The 20,527-nt window shown below is 37.5% G+C and overlaps 1 protein-coding gene across 1 annotated transcript in view; it reads left to right on the forward strand.

Annotated features, from left to right (window-relative positions):
* Positions 1–20,527, forward strand: part of CDH12 (cadherin 12) — a 758,791-nt gene that overhangs the window by 481,914 nt on the left and 256,350 nt on the right. The window contains exon 4 of the mRNA XM_063451837.1: positions 788–1,210. Within this exon, the coding sequence (XP_063307907.1) occupies positions 974–1,210 (237 nt within the window). The 5' untranslated portion in view covers positions 788–973. The remainder of the gene's footprint in view (positions 1–787; positions 1,211–20,527) is intronic.

Raw genomic sequence — 20,527 nt, forward strand, 5'->3', positions numbered from 1 at the left:
CAATTTTGAGATCTGAGCAGGGATTTACCGATGGATAAGCTACTGAGTTTTTCTAAGCTTTTATCCATTCTCAGAGGTCTCATATTCTTTCTTTTTAAATATTTTATTAATTCATGCATCACTCCTTCCTTAGTGTCTACTCACCTTTTCACCATCCTGAGTAGACCTCCTGTGTCCCCCCTTGTGTCTCTTCTTGCACCATTAACCCTTTGCCAACCTATCTTAACGTACCTTATCTGTTGTGTCTCTGTTATTACAATTTAACTCTTGAGTGTCCCTCTCAACCTCATCCTATTGTGTGTCTGTTAAAAACTCTTAATCCCCTGTGTATCTTTTACTCTCCTACCATGTGTGTTTTATCCTTCTCTCTTTTTTATGTTTGTTTCTTAATATGCTCTACCACCTTTTGTTTCTCTCCTAACTTCCTTTGCAAATCTCTTAACCCGCCATACATGTCTCGCCTAATTGAATTATCCCCTTTACCAATATTGTAGCAAGGCTGGCTCTGAAGTAGAAAATAAAAATCAGTCATATCCCAACCTCTCCTACATACACTCTGACCTACTTGGAGCTCGAATGATAGATCAGGTTTGGACTGCTCCTCCTTAGTATCCTACTGTTTATAGTTCATCATCAACACTGGTATCTATCTTTTGGTCACCACAAATCTAAAGTGTAATAAGTGAATATCATTGATTCACACTGTTTAGATAATCTCAGTAACTTCACATATTGCAGGGTTATCATGTTTTTAAGATACATTTTTAACTTGTGTTTTTTATTACAGGTATCCATTGATGAATGTTAATATGGTGACAAATGTGACAAGTGAAGAAGTAAAATTTGCATGTGCATTATCACAGTAACAGCTCAAGGTGTGAGGTGAAGGAGACGTACTTTTCAAAGCTGGATCCTACACTTTAGATATAAGTGTTGGAGTTTTAACTGCCTGGCTGTAAGCAAGTCTTTTCCAATGCTTACAAGGAACTGCTTATCGCTGCTTCTTTGGTTCCTTTTTGATGGAGGTCTTCTAACACCACTGCAGTCACAGCATCCACCACAGACTTCAGCATCCAAGCAAAAAGAAAATGTTATTATTACCATGTCGGGAAGGAGATCAGCGGCTCAGAGAGTTAAGCGTGGTTGGGTATGGAATCAGTTCTTTGTACTTGAAGAATACATGGGCAACGAACCACAATATATCGGCAAGGTACAGCATGCACATTTTTTTTCTTCTTTACATTTTATTTTCGTGTGGATCAGCTCTTGTATCCTCTACCTGCTAACACAGAAATAAAATATTAGAAATGTTAGAGAACATAGGTCAAAACTCCTAATACAGGAGTTTATCCACTAAACAGCAACTTGTGGTAATAAAGAGAGAGACCATAGGGTAATACTGTTACACATTACAGTAAAAACTCATATTACTGGTTCATTGAAGCTGGCTCAGACTAGAGGCTTTAAATGGAGGATACAAAAGGTACAGTGGATCCTTGTTGCAATCAGGATATTTCCAGGCTGTATTATCAATGCTCCACCATAAAACTCCAGGATGCAGGATCAAGGTGGCAAAAGCACAATTTATTGAATTAACATAAAAAATATAAAAACAAGGAAAGTCCACTGGTCACTTGCCACTTGATGCGTTTCGGCAAGTAGCCTTTCTCAATAGTGGTTATTCCTGTTCTCCTCCATGATTCCGTTTTTAAATGCAGTCCTCGCATCTTTTCCCAATGGGTTCTGGTCTCTATTTCCGCTTTTGTCATCATATTGCGTCCGGCGCTTACTTCCTTGTGCATCCTTGCATTGTGACATCATGACGGTATTGGTGTGGTGACGTAGAGACCGGGAAACCTCAAGTATCCATATTAAAAAATCCATTCAGGACGGTGATTAAATACAAGATAGGGAAACATACTAGCACTTGTATTTTTAATACTGATGTACAATGTTTCACCCAATTGTAAGCAATGTAATGTAACCAGTAACTTCCTAAATTTATCATCTGAGATATATATTTGAGGAGATAATTATGTTTTTTAATGAATTAATATCATTAATATAATTTAATCATATGAAGTAGAAGTTTCTGTTTTATGTTGTGAAATTTAGGTAGAGATGATGAAAGGACCTTGATGTTCAGAAAGGTCAGTTTATGTTAACCTGAAGGAAAAAAGGAACAGAATACATTCTTGGATGTTGGGGAATGTTCTTTTGAGATATGCAAATATCATTAAAGAAATACTCAATGCAAAACATTTAATGTAGTAAATATGCCATACAAGAAAATGCATTTAATATGTTTTGCATATTTTTTCGGAGGTATAAAAAATGTTGGTTTAAATGAACTGCTCATCTGGTTTCTGAAGATAATATAAGGCCTCGCTCTTTTTTCCAGAACAAACTTCCCTGTATGTGTTGGGCATTTTCCAATCAGGGACGGGTTCCATCTCTATGGGAAGCCTTTAGCGTTTCCATGCAGGGCGTTGAGACACTGAACACCAATGCTGTACACTGTGCAGCACTGGACTCGGAAGCACCTCTTGTTGCCATCTGAGTGACTGCCACTTGAGGTGTCACTAGGCACCAATCTAAATACTACCCTTTTCTCTGAAAAGGCAGCGTTTACATTGAAAAGCCTGCAGAGATAGGCCGTAGACACCAGAACTACTACATAAAGTAGTATTGGTTCTGGTGACTACAGCATCACTTTACGCAATATAGTTTATCGTTATCTCTATAAGGGCTGCCAGGCATGATTTATTCATGGGTGTGAATAGCTCATATTTCAAAATTCCACCCTTATTCTCGTATACAGGAATTCTCTAGTGATTCCATAGAAATCTCAGAATCCTTTTTGCAGTTTGCATTATTCAACTCTATTTTTTTTTTTTTTGGGTGGGGGGCAGGAGGGGGGAGGTTGTTATCTACCTGATTAACCACTCTCCATAAATTTGTTTACTTATCCTTATCTAATTTAAATTGGCCTCCAACAGTTTATCTCAACCTTACTGATGCATTCTTTTGCCTATCAAAAGGGGCAAAGCAGATAAAAAGTAATCATATTTTCATATTCCTTCTTCCTATCATCATGTTGAAATATTTCTGCTAAGCGTGACTATATGCAATCTTAACCCATGACTCATTTTGCCACAGGAAAGTTATTTATATCTTTATAGCCATTGATTAAAAATAGGAAGTAAGAAAAATCTGTATGATTTAGAGAAATATTGGGAGATGCATAAAATACTCTTCCAGCACAGCTGGTATTGATTAATACTTGTCCAAGAAACTCAATAATTTATATATATATATATGTTCTTAGCATGATGAAAATAATCCTAGCATCATTAATCCAAAATGTATAGAACACTTTTCAGAATTTAGCAAATAAAATTAATTAACTTTTTTTCACATTAAAATCAAGTTTCTTGAGTTAACCCCCTTCAGGACGGAGTCAATAGTACACGTTCTGATCAAAACAAAACGTAAACAAAAACTGGAATTTGCGCTATATGTCTGTTCAACCGTAATTCACCGCTGTCACATGAAGTGCACCCACAATTATTATATATCATTTTGTTCAGGAGAAACAGGGCTTTAATTTATCATTAACTATTCATATATGGAACATAATTTATTATGAATAAAATTTAAAAAAATGTGAAAAAATAAGATTGATTTTTAAAATTTGTATTTCTGTCTGACATTTTAGCTGTTCATGTCATAATACTGTTAGGTTTTACTGCAAAAAAATGCACATATTTGTAATCAGCGATGTCTCACGAGTACAACAGTACCCCCTATTAACAGGTTTTATGGTGTTTTGTAAAGTTACAGGGTCAAATATAAAAGGTTCCATTTTCAAATTGAAATTTGCCAGATTAGTAATGTTACCTTTGAGACGGTGTGGTAGCCTAGGAATGAGAATTACCCCCATAATGGCATACCATTTGAAAAAGTAGACAACCCAAGGTATTGAAAGTGGGGTATGTTTAGTCTTTTTTTAGTAGCCACTTTAGTAGTCACAAACACTTGTCTACTTTTGCAAATGGTATGCTATCATGGGGGTAATTCTCATTCCTGGGCTACCATACGCTCTCAAAGGCAACATAACCAATCTGGCAAATTTTAATGTCGAAAAAATGAAATGCAAGCCTTATATGTGACTCTCTAAGTTTCCAAAACACCATAAAACCTGTACATGGGGGGTACTGTTATTCTCAGGAGACTTCACTAAACACAAATATTAGTGTTTTAAAACAGTAAAACATATTACAACAATAATATAGTCCATAAAAGTGCCGTTCCTTTAAAAAAAAAATGCAAAAAACTTAACTTTTACTTAAAATATCATCGTTGTTATACAATTTACCAGTTTGAAACACTAATATTTGAGTTCAGCGAAGTCTCCCAAGTAAAACAGTACCCCCTATGTACAGGTTTTATGGTGTCTTGGAGAGGGTCAAATATAGTGCTTGCTAATTAAATTCTCTGCACTTTCTCCCTGTGTTGTCAGGCATGTCAATCAAATTGTAATTAATCAAATCACCTAATTATGTTAAAAGATTATTTAAATATACACGTAGAATTTTAATATATATGCATTTATAGGTATTTAAATTCTACGTGTATACTAATGTAAGCTTTTATGTAATTATATGTATTTATCTATATATATATATATATATATATATATATATGTACGGTTATTTGTATTTTATATATAGATAGATATATATATATAGAATGTCATTCTAAGTGTATTTTGTTACCAATATATATATATATATATATATATATAACAAAATACAGTTAGAATGAAATTATATATGAATATATCATTTATATTAAATTTTGTTTCAATATTTTATTTATTTTATTTATGTATTATTGTAATTATACGAATATATATAATATATGTGTATATATCTATTATATATAATATATATATATATATATATATATATATATATATATATTATATATATATATATAACATCATTCTAAGTGTATTTTAACATTAATATATGTACTTATATTAATATTAAAATACACTTTGTATGACGTTACATATATATAATATGTATTTGTAGTCGGGGACAAAAGCCGTATACATGATAAGTTAGATATATGAGCAAGTCGGTTGTGGTGTGCTGAAACCGACGTATCGGGTAGGCCTGTAATAAAAGAGGGCCCACATGCAATAGTAATATGTATAAGGGGAGAGGTGGGAGAACCAAAAGTCACCAAATTGGCTGTGAAATCAGTGTGTGCGGATGCATTGGTGCATGTAACTGGGAAATGATGAGAAATGGCGGGAATAACCTGGCCTCCTATTCCAATGTGGTATGAACCTGAGCCATATGTGTAGGTCTGCTTACAACTAGTGACAGAATGCAACTGTCGGTGGGAACTCAGCGGTCGGGAAAGAAATGTGCAGAATAATTCTCATGGCAAACCTCAATGTGCCCAGTAGGACTGTAGATCCATTCTCCCCCCCTCCCCGCTCGTTCTTCAGAAGGAAAGGTTCCCAGGACTCTGATGTGCTGTACCTTCTCTGTAGGTGGACATGTTCTGTAGCTTATTAGTGTCAAGATGAATGCCTAAGAAGATCAGTTTGTGAAAGTGGAACCCATAGTGAGGAAAGGTGCCATTGTCTTGTGATTACTAACCAGAGCGGAGTGAGGGCGTTCTATCGTGAGGAAGTTACGGGTGACTGCAGGACATTCACTTATATTGAGTGTTAGTCAACATAGTGTGTTAGCAAATAAGACAAACAGCTTGGGGTTACTCTTTGCTCTAAAAGTTACACGTGTGGGAAATTCATGACAATCCTTTCATAAAATGCCATGAACATGCCCTTGGGATGGCTGAATAGGTAGAAGCTTGGAGGCATAGGAAATGTCTGTCTTGCCCACCCAAGCTCTGGTCAACCCCTTTGGCATAGTGCTGGGAGAATTCGTTAGAGAAAATCAATGAGTTGAGGCTAGGGTGGGTAATTAATATGGTTGAATACCTTCTTAAGCAACGTGATTGTGTTGCGGGGTCTATTAATGCAGACAGAAGGTTCTGACACTCGTGAATACTGGACAGGAGTGTGACCAGACCTGTGTGGAACTGGTGTGTGGAAACCTTGATGTAGAAGTCGACTGAGTGATGGAAAGGGTGTGCTTAGAGGTAAAACTCCAGGTTGTCGATGCAAACCTTCTCTATGGTGAGGAGAAGTAGAGCCACTTACGTCACAAAAGTCTGAAGGCTAGGATGAATTCTGGGATAGTGAGTTTCTGATTGAGTCTGGGATTCTGGTGTATAGAACGATGTACAGATCATCGTAGTAGTAAGACTTGTACTCTAAGACATCATGGGAGGCAATCAGTAAGGAGACTAAATTAACCTTTCCAGATGTCTTTGCGTATGGTCAGGGACACAAAGTATGAGGGAGTAATAATGTAAACCGATGTGCTAGGGGCGGGATTTGAAAGGATAACATAACCATGAGAGGGATTTGGGAGTCCTGTGGCTGGGATGTGCGTCAGTGCCTGTGGAGATTCCAGTCTCTGTAGTCCATCATTGATGTTATGTATGGAGGCAAGTAGAGTGGATATCAACGGTTTGAGTTCATGTGATTTGGACTATTGGGCAGGGGCCACTGAAAGGTGTGGCAAGAATGTTCGCCTCGCGGGGACTGTAAAAAGAGTCAATATAAGAGGCCATGCTGGGTGAGGCCCTAACTCGTAGCCTGGAGAGGTTGATGTGAGGCGTTAGCTATGTGTTGGGCCGAGGGGCGTATAACTCCATATGCGGATGAAGATGGGTGTTGGCCTCATGGAATTGATAACGATGAGGCTAGTTACTGGCATAGCTGGGAACCAGGCCGCCAGTTGACATACCAGATCCAAGAATGGGACGGGTGATGGGTAGTAGCGAGGTGGGTAAACATACCTTGCTTGGGGTAGAATGTGGTTTCCTTGCCAGAGGAATGAGATATTGGAGAACCTAAATGGAAATGCTGGTGGGAGGCAAGTTGGAACTGGAATTGGGCTTGACTTACTGTGAACGAAATACACATAATCGGGGTGGTTGTTCTTGAGGCTGGTAAATGAATAGGTAACCTGAGGATAGGTATATGAATAGGTAACCTGAGGACATAGTTGTTAGAATCCTGGCCCTACGATGGTGGGTACAAGATTTATAGGACATAAATCAAATATCCCTATAAGTGAGTAGGGTGAGGATCCTAGGCCACTACCAGAGACCATGGGGAGTGTTTAACCAATACTGCGACAATAATGGGGGATAGGCAGAGTCATGAGTGACCGCTAATTGGTCCTGTGACTTCTGTAGCTAAAATACATATAGGGGGATATGGAATACCAAGCTATGAGGGCAGTTTTGAGCTATCCCGGTAGGAATTAGAATATTTAATTATGGTCGAGCCAGCATGGGAAGGGGAATTAAGGATCCCCGGGCGTGGGCCTGTGTACGGCCTGGCGGAGAAATTGTGTGCCAGCGTTGGCTGATGTAACATAGAACAGTTAGGATTTTCTGTAGGTTTGGTGATACTATGCCTGAATAGCAAGGGTCGGTTAGGATGATGAACTTGCTTGAGTAGAATATAGCAGCGATGAGTAAATAACCTTTTGCGTAATACGTGATTATTTTGACGTAGAGTCAGGGGGAACTTATGATGGTATGGTAAAGCCTGGTACACTAGGGTTTGTCCCAGGGAACATGACTATACATATACTGAACATAGGAGTGTGGCGTGTTACAAAAAAGGTTTAGCGAATAAGTGGTCGTCTGCCAAATAAGTAATATACCTATCATGGGAGCAAGTATACAGATTGGCCATAACACATGGTAACAAATGTGATCTTGATGACTGCCTCAGAACAGTACCAAGTCCATGAGTGAAAAAATAAGACATATGCGATACATGATGGTAATGCAATATACGTAGTGAATATTAAACGCTTACCAGAGCTGAATTAGTAATGGGAAACTGACCATATCCGTGCACAATCGTAAATAATAACAAGAAATATAGCAAACATAACCGAACTACAGGGTGCATGTAAGGATAACTAGTAGCAGACTAAATACTTTCAAAAAAAGAACCTGGACATTTCATGTATCAGGGAACAGTGTAAAACTAACAAATTGGTACTATGATTGTGGTGGCCGCTAGATGGAAGCATGTAACTGAGATAGACTGGAGACTAGTTCGGTAGAAATTTGACGAAAAGAAACTAGCGAATAAGAATGGAACAGAGCAGGCAGGAGTAGGTGAAATGACTTAAGTCCTGAACGGGAAAAAGTCCAGAATGGACGGCATGTAAGAACGTAAACGTGTGAACAATTGTGTGTTCATGGCTTTGGCCCATACAGGCAGACTCACGGTTCGTGGATTTGACTGGTACAGGAAACAAACAACTTGACTAGGAAGCTTGCGGTGAGGTGAGAGGTCAGCTATGCGGCTGGAAAGTACCCAGACTTGGTGGACACGGAGGTTTAGTCCAGGATAAGGCCCGGGAAGCCGGTAAGGGGTCTCATAGCGCCGTCGGGAACGAACGGACAGTTCTGGAGAGGAGGGGAGTAGTCTGACTGCGTGTGGCTGGAACAGCATCATGGGAGTTGTTGGAGCAGGGAGAACTTGGTCCGATCATCTTGGGAGTCTCTGACCGCATGTGGCTGGAACAGCGTGATGGGAGTTGTTGGAGCAGGGAGAACTTGGTCCAATCGGCTTGGGAGTCTTTGACCGCATGTGGCTGGAACAGCGTGATGGGAGTTGTTGGAGCAGGGAGAATTTGGACCAATCGGCGTGGGAGTCTCTGACCGCATGTGGCTGGAACAGCAGGATGGGAGTTGTTGGAGCAGGGAAAAAGCTGGTCCGATCAGCGTGGGAGCCACAGTAGGCCCAGACCAGCTTGTTTGGAGTTTTAGGCAGTCTGTGTTGATGACCTTTGAACCGGAAGTAGAAATGAACCAGGCAGCATCAGACCTGTGGTGTAGGGGGCCTGAGTTTAAATAGCCGGGTAACCCCACCCACAACTTCAGGCTACCTTCCAATATATATATATAATAGATATACATATATTATATATATATATATATAAAAATACATTAAATTTATTTTACACATGTTTAATTATTTTATTTTTTTACATTACCCACCAGCAGGGGGACTGTCTGACATTTCATGGCATATCCACAGCCAGCTATAGGGGGGCACATTTGCTGGGGAAGGGCTCCCTGGGCTGTGAGGCAGCCCTCCAGAAGAGGATCGCGGTGGAGGTAAGTAAATCTCACCTCCAGGGGCTCAAAGCCGTTACGGCGTTCTTTGCCGCCGCAACGTCTTTAAAGCCCTTTAAATGCGGGATGGCATAGAACGCCGTAACAGTGTTAAGGGGTTAAAGGCACACATTTGTGGTTGGAATTGACCCATTAATTTTGAATGCATTGATCAGATAAAAGGTTGCAAAAATAATCAATGCAAAATAATAGAAGGATACCTACTTATTGACTCCAGGAAGTAGCTTGGCCAGTAAAGATCAGCTTATTCTGGTCTATGGTGTCTGAACATTTGGAAACATTTAACATGAAAAATAAAATTATTAAAGTGGATGAAAAGAGGGGCTAACAAGTTCTCTGTGCAGAGCCAGAATTTAGCAAAGATCGAGATAATCTAGTCGTTTGTGACTGCCACACATGCGCAGTAAGCCCCCGATACACATAGGCCCCCGATACACAAGTGATGATCTCAGCAGAGGCAGAGAAGCTTCTGAGAGACTGTCGTGCTGTGGGGTTGAAAGCAAGCAAAACTTATTTTTGTCAGGTTTACAGAGGGGGCACTATGTTTGAGAGAATTAAAGTGCTCCTTTAGCATGTAGAATGCTGCAGTTTTTTTAAACTATATTAAATTGGACATTCTAAAAAAGCAGTGAATTATCTTGTCCACATGTTATAAAGCTCAAAGTTGTGTTAGTTCTTGGAGACCACTGGAAAAGTAGGGTGAGTGGATATTAAACTTGTCTGTACTTTGAGAAAATCAAAACATTTTGGTAAATAGTTACTTAATTTGCAGGGCCCCTTAAACCATGTGGAACTTGGTGAGACAACGTTTTGTTGGAAAGAGGTCATTTCATTTTTCAAAGAGAAAAAAAAAAATCACATTAGAGCAGTTGGTTGTCAAAGATTTTCATAGCAGTCAATGCATATAGTTACATTTGTGTCATATTTGATACACATATCTACATCCATAACTTATCTTCTAAACCTGCAAATATGTATCGTGTCGTTCTCCATATAGTATAGATTATATGAATATATACAACACAAAACATTACACATGAAGCAGAAGTTACTTCATGTGCTTGGTATATGGTTTCCATAAGTATGAGACTCAAGTTGAAGAGAAGACAATATAGTGGACGGTTGAAAGATGAAATGGACAATGCCTATGTAGTTTTCCAGTTATTCTCCTGGTAATCATAATGTGTATATATAGAACACTAGACACATATTAGCATATTCTTTTTTCTACCTTTGTAAACCTTGCAATATATACAGCAGTAGAAATTAGCTCATAACATTTATTGTACCAAATTTATATTTCTACAGTTGACCTTGCATTGACTCTTATTATGCTTGCAAAAGCTATGCTTAAATCACATGAGTGAGTAATTTCCCTGTGTGTAACCAAAAGTTGTTTTTTTGAAGGCTCAATTGCAGTAGAAGAAATGTTCTGTTATGAGATTCCTATTTTCATTTGGGGATCTTACATGTAATGTATGTGTTGTATAAAATTGAGCATGCCAAAAATACATATTTCTTTTAAGCCAAAATCTATTGCAAACCTCATATATTTATCACTGTAGTATCTCTGTATGGAGTTACCAAATGTGAACAAGAAAGACTATATGTACTCTTATATTTCTTTTAAAAGATGCATGAGATTTATTAGCCTAACTTGTGGAGTTAAAAAGCAGTATAACATGGTTATTAACTAAAGTTAGAATTTAACGGGAATGTCACAATAAAGACCAGAGTCAGTGAATTGTATGCATAGTTGACTTAAAGAATGTTTCCAGTTTGACTATTTTAACCTTAAAAAATTTATTTACTTTGAATTGAACTTGAATTCCAACATTTTCCGTTGACTCCTTGTCATTACTTGTAACATTTACTTGTGAAATCAATGCAATGTTTTGTGAACCCAGGACATACTTGAAAACGAGAGAAATCTCAATGTATCTTTCCTGGTAAAATATTTTATTAATAATAATATAATAAATTGTCCGTCTTTAAACAAAAACTACTTTCTAAAAGTAGCAACAGGTACTATAGCAAGTAGCAAGTCAGGCATTTGGATACACCAGCCTAAGGCAGGCATAGAATTTCTAGAGTAAACATATCTAATTTCCACCAATATATTATTTATCTACAAACTACCATTTCACATCACTATATCTATGTTTTTCTTTGAGAGTTTTTAAACTTGCTTTTACACTTTACTAAATAACCCTTTAAAAGTACATTTCCAAAGAGAAAATTGCATTGATATAAAATAGTAGTATAGTGTGTATATGATTTAAAATGTTAAACTTAGGGATTTCTTCATTAATGAGTGACTTGAAAAGTGACTAGCACAATATACGCTAAAATACAGAACAGCATCCATTGTCAGATTCAGAAGTCAGTGTTGCATGCATTTTTAATTTAGCTCAGATTTCAATTTCTGACTCCAATACCCAAATCAGCCCAACGTCAGAAGTTAGTGTCACATCCTATTTCTATATCGGATCTGAATTTGACATCTAACTCAATCATAAGTCAGAGCAGATGTGGGTGTCATATCATTGAAGATCCCATTGGCTAAGTAGGATTAAACAGCAACTTCTGACTTTGACCCTGACTTTAATATTAGTCAGAAATAATAACTAAAGATCAGAGGGAAAAATGTGCAACACTAACAAAGACTGTTGATTGTGTCCTAATTGTGAGGAATAATGTACTAAAGAAGTCGTGGAAATAACAAAATACTCTACAGTTCAGTCACATTGATGGCTTTTTTTTTCCATAGCTGTCTTGTTTTGAGTTAGCTTTGCAAAGCCTATTTCAGCTCACCACATATTTCTGGTTATTGAACAATTCCTTTATTTATACATCCCTGAAAGCAAGAAAAGTCTGCATGTTGCAAGGTTTGTGGCACACATGCTGTTTGGTTAAAACTGATGCTCATTCTCAGATAATGTGGCCTGTTTAGAAATATGGTTGTCTTTGAAGAACGATATATATGTCTCCAAACATTACTAGTGGTTCAGGTATCTCATATAATAGTACTCTTGCTCCAAGAAAAGGACCGACATATTTTAAATCTCTTTTTTTAAAGATCACATTCTGACAAAGAAACACTTTGAAACAACATAAGAAAAGTTTTTCAACAGCAAAAAAAAAATCCATGTTGTCTGAAAGTTTGTAATGCATTAAAAAAAGCTTGATTGAATGTGATAGCTCTACATTCACTGTTGGAATGGTTGGTAAAACATCATCAATCATTATTTCACTTTTATAGATACTTTCATATGAAGTATATTGTCTGTCTATTTGTTCTGGTGTTAGTGTGATATTTGTTTGTTATCAAATAAGGATCCAGTTGTTATAAAAAGTTAGAATGGGATGTTAATTTACTCTTTTTAAATGCTTGTTTTTTTAATTTAAAATAAGGTTGTTTTTTTCAGTATCAACAGATAATTGGGATACAGAAGAGAAAAAAAAAAAGGAAATTAGCATGTTGTCATCATTGCATAAGAATATAATAAGGCTTTTACATGCCATTCAGTTTATAATAACAATGTATACAGCTCCAACCATCTATCATTCCCTGTAACATTTCACAATCTGGGGTTATTTTGTTTAAGATAAATTCATAATTATATTTGACTATCTGTTTCCCCTCTCCGGAAATCACACTCCCTCCTGCATGTAATTGGTGGGGTTTCCATGATTAGGGCTATACTGTCCCTGACTAGGTTGGGTCTGAATCGATCTTTGGACTTTGTGCAAGGTGTGTGCCCTGCATTGCCTCTATATCTAGATTGTGTGATTCATGCTGGTAGAGACAGGGAGAAAAATACAATCTGTAACTGAGTTGGTTCTCTGCCAGTCCATCACTGATCTGTGTTGGTTATTGTGTGGATATGTATCTTCTCAAGGTGGAGGTCCTTCTCATGTCTTACTTGAAGTCAGGGGTCAGCCCATTGATGATCTTAAGGAGGTGTGGTGTCAATGTGGACTGGAAGGTTTGGTAGTAACGTGTTGTCAGTCCATCTGGTCCTGGGCGCTTGCCCTTGGGCATTGTTTTAATGGCTATGGAGAAATCTTCCAGAGAGATTGGCTCGTCTAATTGGGTGGCTGTTATGCTAGGGACTGTGAGTGGAAGATTCAAGGCTATGTATTTCTTCAAGGCTATGTATTTCTAGTAGTTCTGAGGGGTTACAGGCCGGAAGTGGGATATTGTAAAGGTCATGGTAGAAGTACCTAAAGGTGGAAGCTATGTCCCCTGTGGTGTTGCACTGCTGACCCTTGCTATTTAATATCTTGGCTATAAAGGACCTTTACCAGTACCTTCCCGCTTTTATTGCCATGTGCATAGAAGGAGCTTCTTATCATTTGGACCACCCTGTGTGCTTTTATGACTAATAGGGACCATAATTCTCCCCTATACGCTGTGAGGCATTGAACGTTTTCTCGTGCAGGGGTCTGTTTATGCATTTGTCAGGTGTAGTATTCTCTTCAAAATACCTGTTCAATGTTGTGTGAAGATCTTCCACTACTCAAAGGTCATCTAGGAGAGTCTCGTTCAGGCGCCAGCTGGTGTTGCGTCTGGTGTCACCCTATATGTCTATAGTCAGGGATATAGGGGCATGGTCAGTCCAAGTAATATTGCCTTTGGATGCTTCCCTTACCAGATGAAGGTGTCCGTGTCCTATGAGGAACATATCTATTCTAGAGTAACTGCCTGCTGCAGGGGAGTAGAACGTGCAATCTCTGTCCTGTGGGTGCATCAGTCTCCAACAGTCCATCAGTTGGTGTGAGTGTAGGGTTTCATGAAACAGCGATCTCTGGTCCGATTTTGTGTCCTTCGCCTTGGATGAGCTTCCTACTGCATGATCAATCACTATATTCCAATCACCCCCCACTATAAGAATCCCCTCTGCAAACCCCTCAAATCTCCGCATGAGCGGGCAAAGACAACCTGACCCGAATTCGGAGCATATACATTCACCAGGGTAACCATCTGGTCATTTACTTTCCCCTTGACAAATAACATCCTCCCCCGGTATCTGTCTTGGTGTCAAGCTCTGTAAAGGCAATGCGTGACATCAGTATAGCTACTCCCATTGATTTCCCCTTGCAGTAGTTGCTATAATATGCCTGGTGAATATATTTTGACCTGAGTATAGAATGAAATTCTCCCTTGCAGTGGGTCTCTTGGATAAACATAATATCTGCTTTTTGCCTGTCTAATTTGTGTGACAACATGAAACGCTTTTCTGGGGTATTGAAGCCTCTCACATTTAATGACAGTAGATTAACCTGGGCCATATTGGGCTTGTGGAAGAGTTTCCGCTATAGTAATGGCCCCATATCTAACACTATGACAGGTGGGATGTGGCAGAGTGGTAATAAAGGAACATAAGAAAAAGTTACAGGCAGATGAAGAACTAAAATTATATACATAAGTATGATCTAAATTACTTATACTGACAGAAAGAATGGTACCAAACCTGAAGGAGACATGGTTGTGTCCACAAGTAGTTGTGGGGCACCTCTCAGGGGGCTAGTGGACCTAGTTACCATAAAGGGAACTGAATGATTGCTTTAGAAGCTTTGATAGCACCAAGGATCGCACCCACATCGCTGATATGTGCGCGACCCGTACCGCGTGGACCGCACCCGGAGCACAGGCCCCTGTACACCTTACATTGTTCAGATTAGGATATTATCAATTTTTTCTGTGGCCACATGGTCCCGGCATTTGCAAATAAATTAGTATAAACTAAGAAACACTGGCGTCACATAGTAAAACAGTGAGGACCCAAGGATACCCCATTTTGTGGGTTAAATTAGTAAAAAGGATATATTCTTTCAACATTAAGAAAGTCCTCAGGCGACCTTATCTCTAGGTGTGGAGGGGTGTTCGGCACCATATGGGACTTGTCTTCTGTGTTTCTTTGGGGTTCTTTGCCACCTGGATCTTTGAGGTAACTTCTTGAGAGACTGTCCAGAAAACCTGGTCCAATCTTCTACGTCAGTAGGTAAAAGGCCCAGAGCCTGCAAGAAGTCCTGTACATCCATTGGGGTGCAGATAGAGTAGGTCTTGCCTTGCTGCATCATCACCAGGGTGAATGTGAAAGTCCATCTGAAATGTATATGTTTGTCCAGTAGGATTTGAGTGATGGGTCGGATTTCTCTCCTGGCTATAATAGTTACTGGGGAGAGGTCCTGATAAATGTCCAATCTGTGTCCAATATTGCAGGTCACTGGTTTGGCGAGCCTTCCGGAAGATCTCTTCCTTTAATGGGAAGTTATGAACATGACAAACAGGTCGCTAGGCTTATCCTGCAGAAGGTTTCTAGGCCTGCTTGCTCTGTGGGCCCTGTCAAACTTAATGACCATGTTCTGAGGCCTAGAGAGGATCTGGTTGAAGAGGGTTGTTAGTACCTTCAAGTGGTTCCCTCTGGGCTTTCCAGAATGCCCATCATCTGTAAATTGTTCCACCGTCCAGTGTTGTCTACATCTTCCAGCCGCCTTTGTAGGTTTAGGTTTAATATAGCTTCCGCGTGTAGCTTCTGAGTGGTGTGGCATTCAGATCATTGCTGTTCTGCTGCTTTGCCATCGTCCTCCACAGCCTGTACTGTCACCGAAGTGTTTGCACGTCGGATCTGACGGCCTGTAGTTTTTTCCCAAAGCTCTCCTCCAATCTCTGGAACATAGCAGCGATGTCTGCCTTGGATGGGAGTTGTGTGATTAGTGCCCGGAGGTCAGTTTCCTCAGTGGAGCAATCCGAAGTTGATGCGCTTGTTGGTCGGCTGCCACGTGTACTAGCCTGGGGCGCCATTTTGCCGCTCTGCAGCAACTCTTTTGATCTGAGAAAAATCTCTGTAGAGATGATATAGAAGAGGCAGAGTTTGTGACAGGTGTCCCCGCTGAATTGCACTGTTTTTCTGATGCCATTATTTGTTTTTTCAGCCAGGTTTTGTCGTTTACATTCAGTTACTTGCGGAGCTCAGCTTTCATGGGCCCATCCTCGCTAGAATCTAGGCCACACACCCCTTTTTAAAGGTTTGTTGTGTTACTAGTAAATATATATTGAAATATATATTAAATTAACATGAATCACGTGTTGTGCTAAATATGTCAATTAAAAAACACATATTTGAAACAAAAAAGCAAAATGACAAAGTCATTATTATAAATATATTAAGGGAAGGAGACAGTTTAATATGTTGTATTATCAGTGCTAGGAATATGACTTTATAAACTATGTAATGATATATTCAGTCAGAATTTAGTTTTTATAACATCATTTGGGGGAGAGTAGCAGAAAATTGAAATGTCCATATTAGGAATATTCCTGTTCTCTAGCATAACAAGTAATTTTACTGAAGTGCAAAACAAGAATTATGAAAACTACAGTTTTAATAAATAGAAAAGCAGGTTTTCATTTAGATTGAACACATTCACTTCTAACTTGCGAAAAAAATAAATGTGTAAAAACGCTGACCAAATATGTTTATGCAATGTTGTAAGTGTTTTTCTGTTTTAAAATTATATATGGCGATTGAGGACTCAAAAGGTAAAGACAGGGAAAAATTCTGAAATTGTGATGGTCCCACACAGTAGGAAGTTATGCTGAGTGATTTGGATGCGTAATGGCCTCATGTTTGTTTTTGTTTTTTTGTTTTTTTAACATCTTCACTGACCTATCAATAATAAATACTAACTATACATATACTATTTATATTGGTACATACACACTTTCTTCTAAGTCATTGTCCCTACTCTTCCTTCTATCCATCTCCATGCCCGTCTGAGTCTTTTTTCCCTTCTGCTCATTGACTCATTGGCTCTTTCTCATTTTTAGTTTTTCCTTTTTTTTTTATTCTTATCAGTATTGTTTTATTTTTTCTCTGTCTACAAATCTATTTTCTTCATCTTACTTTCAAGCATCTTCCCAGAGTCTATATGTTCCCATTGTTTTTACTTTATTCTCATGCTTTGTTCTCATTCTAACTTCATTTATGTTGTTTTACATCTATCTCAACAAGTTTATGTTTCCAGTTTCTACTTTCATAACCTGTTTTTGGCTGTGATCAGATTAGTTAACAATCAAGTGATTCCTTGTTGAAAACATTGCCTGATAACAGTGTATTTTGATTGCATTCTTTTTGTTTTAGGCTTGTTCCTGTGGATGCTATATATGATTTTTATTTTCTAATGTCCTTGCTTTAATTGATGATGTGGCCAATAGTTATAAATATTATATCAGGATAATAATTGCCACTTGAATATTAGGCCTTATATTGTAAGAAAATCCATTCAGTAAAGTTGCAGTTTTCTGATAGCGAAAACAGGGTATTTACATTGTCCGGATGTTACGAAACCAAATGCTAGGCACAGGCAACCACTTTTCCCTATTATGTTTCCTTGGTATGGTGCTTGTTTTGGATTATAACCTGAAAGCTCTTCCATTTTATTAAACTAGACATTAATTAAGTGGTTTTGAGAAGAAGCAGCATCTAGAAACATGGATATATAGCTCTAGATATACGTAAGGATGTTATTTATGCCAATTATAGCTAAAGTGTAAAAGCCTATACTAAATATAATGTCAGATCAATTTTTAATAGATTTGCTTGAATGCAATTACTTTATTCAATTTTTACATGAGATTAAGACATTTTGCTGTGAAATGTTTGCTCCTGATGGAAATATTTGACTGTATATGCTTTCTTTGAATTACAGATGCAAAAATGCCCTTCGTTCTCCTACAAATATAGTCAATTTAATTAAGTCAGAGACCAGTTATAATTCTAAGCACACTGCATCAACAAAAAGCCATTTTTCGTAAACTATCCAAACTGTAATTTACTCCGTCTTCATGGAACAATGGTGCAGATGATTAGCCATTTAGATATTCTTTTATCAATGACAATATTTTCCTTGCAACATTCAGACATCATGCGTTTCATGAAAGCGATATTATTATTATAAAGGATTGTATTAATATTTTTATTGTCAAATATAATAGGGTAATAATGAATGCATACAAAATAGCAGACCATTATGCAAATTGAATAGCTCAGTTGCCTTTTATAAAATAAATAATTAGTAATTATTAGCACAATAGAAACATGACAGGAAATAAATACATGTTCATTTTAACTTAATTTGTGAGTGTCTGGTTTAATGATTATTATGATCAGGATTACAATATACTTGAAAATTGTATTAGAATATACATTTATTTAACAAACTATACTTTTTCCAGTTTAGTTATATAAATAAATACTGAATTAACAGTTGCAGTATTTATAATTTGTCCATGAAAAGCACTATGATTTCACTACATTTCGGATTGTCCGGAGAAATGTAATTCTGCACATTTTATTTTATTTCTATGACATTAGAAATATAATAAAACAACCTTAGAAAAGTTACTTGTATATTCATCCAACCTAGATACTGTGGAAGTGTTGTGTTTGAAACGATGAAAGAACATGTCTTAATAAGGGCAAATTACGTTACCACCTGTGCACTATTAAATCTACTGTCAAATTTACAGGATGACACATTTTCTGGTGCGCAACTATTTTTTAGGCAGTGGATCTAAAGTTAAAACAAAATGTCATTCTGCTGACAATATAAATAATGTACAGATTTGGGGAAAATGGTTCAAATAATATCATCATTTCAACTAGTACTGTTTAGAAAAAGAATGACTCTCAAATCTTAAGATTCAAATTAAACAGATTTATAAGATTAGACAGGACTGAAGCTACATGAAGAAAAAAATAACTTGATTTAAACTTTTATGATGTTACAAAAGGAGTATAAAAAACACACAATGTAAAATAAGTATTGACAACTAACAAGCTATGAAGCTATTTTAGTTTGATTAAAATATAATTCACTGGCTGCAGAACAATGGTAGATCAAATGTAGCCATCAGGTCATCTACAAAACTTGCTGATAAAAAAAAATACATTTGTAATATGTGGTTTTGTAATAGGTGTTGTCTATGTGATCAAACTTTTTCAAAATCTGTATTGGTATAGCTGCACTTTGCAAAAACACATCCACTGATGGCATAAAACAATGCAGCATAACCTTGCTTCTATGAATAATTTTATTTTTCATTTGTCTGTTGAAGAAAAAGGGCTAAAGGGTTATTACAAACATCATGACCACATCTCATTTTGAAGTGGTCATGATGGTAGGAGTCTGGATGTGCAATGTTTCTGTTTGTGACACCGCACATTCATAAATATTTTAAATAGTGTGCTGGGGCAAATTGCATCCCCAGAACATGTGACTTAGGCATCCTCGGACTCTTATCCAGGTTGCCTAATGTCAAATCTGAGCATAATTTGCATCTGTTGTCAGTGTTCACTGCACACTGCCAATAGATATAAAACTACTTTCTTGCAGGCAGAGTGCAAGCAAAGGGGAAGATCTTGTCTCCCCTCACTTTGACACTGACACTAAAAAATCCAAAAAACAAATATGAATGCTAACTTTGGCCAGGGTTTGTGATTAAGTGGCTACTAATAATGACTGAACATACCCAATTGAGAATACCTTGGGTTGTCTACTTTTTAAAATGGTATGCCATGCTAAGGTTACATTTCATGAATTGGAAAAAGATCACTAATATTATGAGACTTTTGGTTATTAATTATTATATTTAATAATTAATAATCAAGAAATTCCAAAATTGACACATATCTAACTTAATACCAAATATTGTATAAATTGGTATCTGTTAATACTTTACAGGTTGCTCCCAAGGTTACTAATGAAATAGAGGGAATCCAAAATAGAGTCCACTCACCATGTGGACTTTTAAAAAAGTTAGTCACATGTGTAATGCATCACAATGGGAGTCAAATAACACTCTCCTGAAAGTAGTACCTCAACAAATTTCTAAATATCAAAAAACAAGTAAACTCAAACAGGTATGATTTAACAATTAATATTCAAACTGACACACACTTTGGTAGTTGTGTAAAAGATATATAAATGTTTAATATGTATGCATAAAAACAATATATACATATATATATAACAGTTGTCAAAACATATATACTTTAAAGGACCACTATAGGCACCCAGACCACTTCAGCTCAATGAAGTGGTCTGGGTGCCAGGTCCATCTATGGTTAACCCTGCAGCGCCAGAGAAACTGCTATGTTTACATTAGGGTTAATCCAGCCTCTAGTGGCTGTCTCATTGA

Source organism: Pelobates fuscus, chromosome 4, assembly GCF_036172605.1.
Source record: "Pelobates fuscus isolate aPelFus1 chromosome 4, aPelFus1.pri, whole genome shotgun sequence".
Classification (NCBI taxonomy): Eukaryota; Metazoa; Chordata; class Amphibia; order Anura; family Pelobatidae; genus Pelobates; species Pelobates fuscus.